At 47.0% G+C, this 9,280-nt stretch overlaps 2 protein-coding genes across 2 annotated transcripts in view; one reads left to right on the top strand and one right to left on the bottom strand.

Annotated features, from left to right (window-relative positions):
- The first annotated feature begins 1,774 nt into the window (after positions 1–1,774).
- Positions 1,775–3,664, top strand: Lalba (lactalbumin alpha). The gene is made up of 4 exons (XM_059246912.1): positions 1,775–1,907; positions 2,286–2,444; positions 2,890–2,965; positions 3,604–3,664. Exons 1-4 carry the CDS (start codon positions 1,775–1,777, stop codon positions 3,662–3,664), a joined length of 429 nt encoding a protein of 142 aa, XP_059102895.1.
- Positions 3,665–4,550: 886 nt separating this feature from the next.
- LOC131897104 (olfactory receptor 8S1-like) overlaps positions 4,551–9,280 on the bottom strand; it is a 5,486-nt gene continuing 756 nt past the window's right edge. Inside the window, exons 2-3 of the mRNA XM_059247985.1 lie at positions 4,811–4,859; positions 4,551–4,645 (exon numbers count right to left, since the gene is read on the bottom strand). Coding sequence (XP_059103968.1) covers positions 4,551–4,645; positions 4,811–4,859 — 144 coding nt within the window. The remainder of the gene's footprint in view (positions 4,646–4,810; positions 4,860–9,280) is intronic.

Below are 9,280 nucleotides of genomic sequence, written 5' to 3' on the forward strand. Positions count from 1 at the left end.
TCACCAGGCCTAACTGCTCTCCTCCTGTATGGCTCAAGGTCATCCCCCCACCCTCACTCACATTCTCCACGTGACTTGCTCGGTGTGACAGAATTCCCATTCCTGCACTGTCCCCTTCCAGGGCTTGTGGCAGCACATTTGCTGTGTTTCTGAGCACGTGCCTCTCCCCATTCAGGAGTTTCTGCTCATCATCTTGGTTTCCCACATCCCCCACATGAGTTTCATTCATGCCGTGTTTCCTTTTTTCTTTCCTTCTTTTTTTTTTTTTGAGACAGTTTTTATTTTTAATTTTAATTTTAATTTTTAAAGATTTATTTATTATGTATACAGTGTTCTATACATGTATGTCTACAAGCCAGAAGAGGGCACCAAATCTCATTACAGATGGTTGTGAGCCACCATGTGGTTGCTGGGAATTGAACTCAGGACCTCTGGAAGAGCAGCCACTGCTCTTAACCTCTGAGCCATCTCTCCAGCCCTAATTTTTATTTTTTTATGTGGCCCTGGCTATCCTGGAATTTGCTCTGTAGACCAGGCTGGCCTCAAACTCAAGAGATCCACCTGCCTCTGCCTCCCAAGGCCTGGAATCAAACCTATGGGCCACCACTGCCTGGCTCCATCCATGCTGTGTTATGAGATGGGATTCAACGGAGAAGAGTTTCTTTGACTCTGAAGACTTGCAGATAATAACAAATTGGAAGACTTTCAGTGTTTAAGTCTTAGGTGGCTTGGTTAGGACGGAAACCTCAGGAAATGGAAGAAATCAGGTTTATAGATTGGGATAAGGATGAGCACAGGCAGGAAGCAGGGCAATGATTACTGATACCGTGAATCCAGCACTTGATACCAACAAGTTACACAGATCACTCAGAACTAGTACCCGGGCCTTACTTGCTTGGGGCAGATGACTTTATAGCTGACTGAGGACTGTCCTCTATGACTTGGGCCACCCTTTTCTGTCTGTGGTCAACTCTGGGACTATGCATAAGCTACTTTCAGAAGAACAATGTTATTATGAAATTAGCCTTGGATTGACACAATGTCTTAATTAATGCCAATGTAGCCTGTAGTTACTTATGGGGGTGGTGACTGGGGTTGGGAGCTTGGCAATGGCTCATAGGATAGCTAGATACAAAAGTTTTCATACAAACTTTTCAAATTATCTATCTTCCTCCATAGGAAGTCTTAGAATCCAAGTTGTATTTGATGTTCATGTTCTCTGTCTCCATGTTCCATCCTGTTTTCTGAGGCTCAGCTGTGAACCACCATATCAAGGGGTTCTTCCTGGACTTTGCTCCATGGCTAGGTTGGCCAGACAAATGCCAACTTTGATCCTAGGACGTGGTACATCCCCTTTCCACATTCTGTATGTGTTTTGGAGTAAGAACCAAGTTGGCCGTGAACCCCGACTTTGTTTTCCGTTTGCCTCACTCGTATTGTCTAAATTAGGTTAGGGACATCCTGCTTCCTAGAACTGACCCTAGAAGAAACGGAGGTTTACCAGAGTTGAATGAGAAGCAGGATCATGTGTGGAACCGTGTGGACAGAGAACAATAGTCAGCATTGATGAGATGTGGGAAGACAGGGAGGAAAGTTAGGGGGAAGTGATGGAAGGAAGCTGGCAGGCTCAGCGTTTCCATTTCGGTGTATGCACTCCTCCTTCATCATCTTCCTAGATGTCAGACCTGGTGCCAGGGATCTGGAGGCTTCCTTCATAAATAAAAGCAGGTGGAGCTGAGTCGTGTCCACATTTCAAGATCCAGGAGCAGCCAAAATGATGGGTTTCGTTCCTTTGTTCCTGGTGTACATTCTGTTCCCTGCCATTCAAGCCACACAACTCACCAAATGTGAGGTGTACCAGGCCGTGGAAGACATGGATGGCCATCAAGGCATTACGGCGCTTGAATGTGAGTTTATTACCCTGCCTTTCGCTTCCTCCAGTTCCTCTCCTCTCCTCTCCTCTCCTCTCCTCTCCTCTCCTCTCCTCTCCTCTCCTCTCCTCTCCTCTCCTCTCCTCTCCTCTCTCCTCTCCTCTCCCTCTCCCTCTCCCTCTCCCCCCTCTCTCCTTTCACTTAGCTCTTCTTACTCCTGTTCTCTCTCATTCACTTTGCTTTCCCATCCTTCTTTCTCCCATTGTCTGCCCCTTCTCACTTCATCACAACACTCTGTCCTTCACTGCTTTTGGAGATCGGCTGGGAAGCCTTTGTCCGCTGCCGGGAAACCAGTTCCTCAATTATGCTGCTCCTACACATCTTTGTGAAACACCTTTCTTCTATCTCCCTCAGGGACCTGCGTTATATTTCATAGCAGTGGTTTCAACACAGAAGCTACAGTCAGAAACAACGGCAGCACAGAGTACGGCCTCTTCCAGATCAGTAACAAACACTGGTGTAAGAGTAGCGAGGTCCCCGAGTCAGAGAACATCTGCGGCACTCCCTGTGACAGTGAGTAGCCTCTTTCACCCTGCTCTCCTGCTTCTCCATAGCCTTCCTCAGAGGTGGTCTCCTTTTTGGGACCCAGTCCATCTCAGGAGTTACTGCTCTGAGAACTGTGTGACACAGTGACGATGCTCAGTAAGAATCTGGTTCCCGGTCGTCATCTCCACATGCCCAGAGAGTCCTCCCCCGAAGTTCAGAGAGAGTTAATCTGTTTGTGAATCTTGAAGTCTGCGTTTTCAGGGTGTGATGAAGCTGATGGCTTCTCAGAGATGTCCTGGGGAAGGGAAGGGAGTCCCTACCTCAGGGAGGCATTACTAGATTGGCCTTTTCACGTAGAAAGTCACTGGGCCAAGCCTTCAGCTCCGAGCCAGGCCCCTGGACCCAGGTACTGGCGGAACCCCTTACCTCTCTGAGCTGCACCTCTTAGCTGTCTCTTCCTGCACCCTGCCAGATTTCCTGGATGACGACCTTACCGATGACAAAAAGTGTGCCCAGAAGATTCTGGCTATCAAAGGAATCGACTACTGGTAAATCGTGTCTTCTGTCTCCTCCTGAGAGCAATGCGTTTTCCTCTCCTTGTAACCCTGACCGTTTAATCTTGGGTAGAGTCTCCAAAACAAAACTCACCTAGCAGACCCAAAGGGTCCATTTTTAAAAATGCTCTTCTCTGTTATTCCTGTGTGAAGTTCCCTTTTGGGAGGCGGGTATCCAGGTCTCCCTTCCCCTGGCCAGTTCTTAGCCTTAAAGCAAGTCCTTGGTATCTTTACACACCTTTTCTAGATCTGCACTTTCCTTGATTTTATCAAATAATATTATTATTTTAATAAGCCCTATTCCATTTAGAAGTCCTTGCCATGTATCTCAGAATGTCGATTTCTTGTCTACAGTCTTTCACATCACCCAGAGGAAGAAGCTAAATGGAGCTTTGTGCTAAGACACTGCCAACTACCAGCAAGAGGAGAGAAAGTGTGTGTGTGTGTGTGTGTGTGTGTGTGTGTGTGTGTGCACATGTAAGTGTTTGGTAACTGAGCAAAGTACAATGATATACATGTATGAAAATGTTATAATGGAATCAGTGTCATAATGGAACCCACCATTTGGCATAGAAAGTTAAAAAGAAAGGCCCCAGTCAGCCAACCGGTTTTGTCTGTTTCCCCATGACCAGGTTGGCACACAAGCCCCTGTGCTCTGAGAGGCTGGAACAGTGGCGCTGTAAGAAGCTGTGAGCTCCTGATGACCTCGTCGCTCCCGCTTCGCGTTCTGGAACGGCCCTTCTTGGCTACCTCAGTTCAGCTCTTTTCTTCACCATGAAGATGCTCCGTCTCTGAGCCCTGTACCCTGTAGTGACAACGCTGGACTTTTGTCAAAGTGTGTGTGTGGCTGGAGCAATGGACTGCAGACCCTTGCTTAGTGGTGAGGGTCTCGACGGTGTTTCCACCAAAGCGAGAGAGTCCCCTTCTGTTCTAAATAAAGGGCCTGGCTTGATGTGTCTGTCACCAATGTAATGACAAAAAAAAAAAAAAAAGGCCAAGTGGGTACCTTTGGGCCCTGCCAAGGTATGCCACTAGGAAAACACGCCACATGCAATGGAGTTAGTGCAAGAGGTTTAGTAGGGGAGGGGGGGAGTGAAGGAGCGAAAGTGTCAGAGTCAGGACATGAAAGAGGCCAGCAGACAGACAGACAGAGGAACAGAGAGAACAGGGAAGAGACAAGAGGAAGGAGAGAAGCAAGAGAGGAGCGAGAGAGAGAGAGAGAGAGAGAGAGAGAGAGAGAGAGAGAGAGAGAGAGAGAGAGAGCGCTGTGCCTGGCGGGCACTTTTAAGGGGTGCACATGCTGCCCAGCTGAAGGTGACTTAACTGTGTACGCGGCAGAGGCAGAGGCAGGATTCTGCTGCTGCTTCTGCTGCGGCCAGCCAACACTCCTCCCTTTTGTTTTTATAAAAAGCTGAGGAAATAGAACAGGTAGCTGGTGGGAACTGGGGGAGCCCTGTTCTCTAGACTGCTTCCTGTTGTCTGGGGGCTCAGTGGGGGACCTGGGAAAGCTGGGATGCTGTCCAAGTCCTGGGACAGCTGGCTGTTCACTCGCTGTCCAGGCTCTGGGGGACCGTCTGCTCTAGGAAAGTGCAGGCCTACTTGAAGCTGTCTGTGAGGTTGGACCACTTGGGGCAGCCATCTTGAAGCTGTCCAGGATGCAGATTTTGAGGGGACCTGGCAGAAAACAAAGTTAAGGAGTTTTAGGGGGAAATTTCTTTTCTTAGGTCCTGGTAATTGAGAGCGGGGTGGGGTCCCAAGACCAGGGAAAGGTGAAGAGGAGATCCCACCTTTCCCTGGTCTTGGGTGGGGACACTTAGGCTGTTGATTGACAGTACTTACCTGGAGTCCATTTGATGACCTGTTCGAAGCTGGAGCTTCCCAGAATTTTCTGAGTTTACAAAAAGAAAGTTTTAGACACATTAACATTCTCACTGTTTGTAATCTGTACTGAAATCTACATTGTAGAAAGAACATTAAAGCATTATCACTCTTTCCTTTTGTCCAGAAGACCGGGAATATGTAGATGAAACGTGGTTTTAGCACAATGAGGAGCACTTTTAAGTCTTACTTAGAAAACAACCAGAGGGGACTTCAAATCTTGAACTTGTGGCTATAATAATGGTAGTGGTGTTTAACAGAGCGAGATTAAAAGCTTATCAGAATTCCATTATTAATGTTAAGGCTTGACATTAATAGATAAATTAGTAATAAAGTTTTAGAGTCTTAACACAACAGTAGTTTAGGGAGGGAAAGAAATCTGAAACGTTTCATTCTTTTTATACACCTTAAATCACTTTCTCATCATAGTTTAAGTTTTCACATTCTCAGATCTTTATAACTTGCATTGACACACCTTAATAACTTGTATTTACACACCTGGCATTTTTTTCCTCCAGGGATAGGGAGGACCTAGGGTGGGTTTCCAAAGCCTCAGGTCATAGCCACTCCCCTGCTACTGCAGGGAGTGAACTCCCGCGAGAACATGGAGAACATTTTTGCTTGTGTGTGTGTGTGTGTTTGTGTGTGTGTGTTTACTGAAGGACCCACAGGGGATCCGAAGTTGTTAAAGGGGTTCATCCTGTGAGGACTAGTAGGGGTATAATACAAATAGTTGTAATACCAGGGATATTGTCACAAGGATGGTGAGGGAGGCTAGAAATATGCCCTGCATATTCTTTTAATTTTTTAATGGTTCATTTATATTTTCATTTTATGTGCATTGGTGTTTGGCCTGCGTATATGTCTGTGTGAAGGTGTCAGAAGCCCTGGAACTGGAGTTACAGACAGGTGTGAGCTTCCATGTGGGAGCTGGGAATTGAACCCGTGTCCTCTGGAAGAGCAGCCAACGTTCTTAACTGCTGAGCCATCTCTCCAGCCCCTCCCTGAGTATTTGTAAGAGGAAAGATGATGATGATTTGTATTTGAGGGAAACGGAAAAATGCAATCAAGAAGGTGTTCATGGGCAGGGGAGTTAGCTCAGTGGATAAAGGGCTCCCCAAGAGAGTATGAGGCCCCAGTTTGCCCCTTAGCACCTACATAAAAAGCTGAGCAGGGTGGTGTGTGCTTGTGGTTCCAGTTCTGGGGAGGTGGACACAGGAGGATCGCTGGGGTGGATGGCCAGTCAATCAGTCTAACCTACCTTGTGAGCCCCAGAGACTCTGTCTCAAAAAACAATGCCCTTGACTCCTGAGAAATGAAACCTCAGGTCAACCCCTGGCCTCCTCTCTCTCTCTCTCTCTCTCTCTCTCTCTCTCTCTCTCTCTCTCTCTCTCTCTCTCTCTCTCTCTCTTTCTCACACACACACACACACACACACGTGCACACCCACACAAACACACTCATACCTTTGCCTTAACTCCCACAGAGTCTGAAAGTGGTGGGTTCTTTTCTTACAGAGCATCTCACTGTTTAACTCAGGCCTGAACTTTCGTTCCTTGTCCCCCAGCCACAGCCTCTAGAGTGCTGGGATTGCAGGAGTGTGAAGGCATGCTAGACTAGGAGGCGGGAATTGAACTGGATTTGGAAGTATAGGTGGGATGTTGACAGGATGCAGGGTGAAAGACAGAATAGTTATGAGTCAATAGATTATTGAGGGGGCTGAGGAATTGCTTCATTTTCCAAGATCTCTTCTCTGGAAATCGCATATATACAGAGGTTTTTATAAAGTTACCAATTCTTAAGAATTTATTCACATGGGGCCTTTTTATTCGGACTTTCTGCGTCCCGAGTCTTGCTGGTTTTCAAGCACACTGCTTGCAGATCTTTCCTTGTGTACGATGTGTGGGAGAGGAGCCAGATCCAGGTCTTGCGATTTGTTCTTGCTGCTTGGTCCGAGTGTGTGCTCACCTCTGTCCCATGTTTCCAGACAGCTTCACCTTGAGAAGGACGGCTTTGGCTTAGCTGGCTTTCTAAGATCTCTTTCTGCTTCAAAACTTTGAAAATTTGATTTACTGCATTTTGAATTAGCCGGGAACGAACTTGTCTTTTTTCTACTGTCCAAAGATCTCCTTGGGTCCATCACTTCTCTAATAGATGTGAACATCCCAGATAAAGCTTAAGGAAGGGTGGGGCCCCCAGTTTGAGGGTGTAGCACTCCACGGCAGGGGAGGTATGGTGGCAGGAGCTGATCTCACCATGTCTGTGGTTAGGAAGCCGAGGGAGAGAGATGCTGGACTGCCATTCACTTTCTCTCTTTCCTTCAGTCTGGGACTCTAGCTTATGGGATCCAAGGTGGGTCTTTCCTCTTCACTTAAACACTTTGGGAACACCCTCACGGACACCCAGAGATGTGTTTCCATGGCAATTCTAAATCCAGCGAAGCTGGCAAGGGAACTTGATTACACTACCCCACCACCCTTTGGGGCTTGAAACGGTCAAGTCAGGCTTCTCTTGTCTTGGTGGTCATCAGCTCCCAAATGAAGCTCCTATGTTTAGGGAACCTATAGGCACACATTAGGTGTGTGTGTGTGGGGAGCAGAGTTCTGCCCTGTACCTAGTGAAAACACTCTCTAGAAATACCCGGTATCAGACATTACACTTCAGTGTGAATTTAAACACAGTATGCTGTCTCTCTTGTGACATTATATGCTATTTTTCCCTTACTAGTCATGGTACAAAGGCTTCTCCAAGTCCCCAGGGTTTCATCCATGCCCCAAGTGTGGGTGCGTGTGAAAGGACAGCGTTGGATGCTCATTCTGTCCACTGAACTTGCAAGTCCCCAGGGTTTCATCCATGCCCCAAGTGTGGGTGCGTGTGAAAGGACAGCGTTGGATGCTCATTCTGTCCACTGAACTTGCCGGTTTCCTTCTCACTCATCAACTTGCCATAGCTGTAGCCTCGGGTGGCCTCATGGTTGAAAAAATATAAGGAACCAGCTCCATCAAGTGGCTAGTGAGGAAATGCCACCGAAGTGGGGCTGTGCCACCGAAGCTGGGCTGTGCTAATCAGCACCCCAGTTCTGGCTGTGTCAGCCACCTTTGCATTATTACTATGGAATGCCTGAAGCAGCTGTCCTACCAAGAGATGAGTTTATTCGCTCCATAGTCTTAGAGATTCGGAGTCCAAGATTTGAGGCTCCCACTGGTGCGGCTTCTGGTGAGGATGGTGGATGGCAGTGTATCACTGCAGGATTAATCACATGGGATTGAATGGTTGTGGATGGTGGATGGTGGTGCACCACTGCAGGGCTGCAGATGGGGTTGAATAGTGATTGAGGAATGGGGTAGAGAAGACAGGAGAGATGGGATCCTACAACCTTGCTCTAGAACAGTCTCTGTGACCTAAGGAATTCCCATGAAGATCTACCTCTCATTTATTTTAATACCTTTATTGATTCTTTGAGAATTTCATTCAATATATTTTGATTATATTCTTTTTCACTCCCCAGTCCTCCCAGACTCTCCCCGCACCTCCCTACCCACCTAACTTTATGTTCTTTCTCTCTCAAAACAAACAAACAAACAAACAAACAAACAAAACTCAAAACACACAAAAACATGGAGTCTGTTTTGCATTGGCCAACTACTTCTGAGCGTGAGGCCTGCCCTGGAGTGTGGTTGATATATCCAGTGACACTCAATGGAAGAAAACAGATAAAGTTCTTTTGCACAAGCGACAGCTGAGGGCATTTGAGGTCAGCGTTTGTAGCTCTTAGGCAAGCTTTCCCCACTAGCTGATGCATTTCCTTTATTCAATAATTAATATGGTATTCACAGAATTATGAATTGTCTTGTGAAAATAAATGTTAGCTTTGTGACTCAGTCGAGCTTGATCATCCCACCTGACAGGCAGAGGCTGGTGCCAGCCCCTCCTTTCCTCTTCCTTCTTCCAAATGAAATGATACAGGTTAAAGATGGGCCTTGGGATCTGCAGATATTGTGAAATGATCACCACAATGAATTTACACGCTGTCACCTCACATGGTGACATGTTTATATCCACAGACCGATGAGGGTGCTGGTTTCTTTTTTTTTTCCCAAGTGCATGTTGTACCGCCAAGCCACATTCTATCCCCTGACAGAAGATGGAAGCCGTCTTGACAAATGCAGACCTCTTGGCATCTGAGAAGAAGCAGGATAGGAAATAACGACTTTGCTTCTCATGAGTTGAGTATCCGTGAGGATGGCAGTGGGACATTTGTTCTGAGTTCTCCAACTTCTCTTTCCTCTATGTCTGGAACAAGGATCTGAACTGGAAGCAGCTGAGGTTCAGGTGGGAGTGGCAAGGCTTGGGGGAAGACCTGCTGTGGAATATTCACTCAGCTCACGGTGAGGCCTCAGGGACTGTGCTCAACAATACGCAGTCTCTTTC

This window comes from Peromyscus eremicus, chromosome 20, assembly GCF_949786415.1.
Source record: "Peromyscus eremicus chromosome 20, PerEre_H2_v1, whole genome shotgun sequence".
NCBI lineage: Eukaryota > Metazoa > Chordata > Mammalia > Rodentia > Cricetidae > Peromyscus > Peromyscus eremicus.

Bases quoted from the DNA above. Each gene is read 5' to 3' on its own strand.
- Lalba (XM_059246912.1), top strand. From the start codon at position 1,775: ATGATGGGTTTCGTTCCTTTGTTCCTGGTGTACATTCTGTTCCCTGCC. The intron at 2,445-2,889 runs GTGAGTAGCCTC...GCACCCTGCCAG, and splicing joins CTGCGGCACTCCCTGTGACA to ATTTCCTGGATGACGACCTT. The intron at 2,966-3,603 runs GTAAATCGTGTC...CCCCATGACCAG, and splicing joins ATCAAAGGAATCGACTACTG to GTTGGCACACAAGCCCCTGT.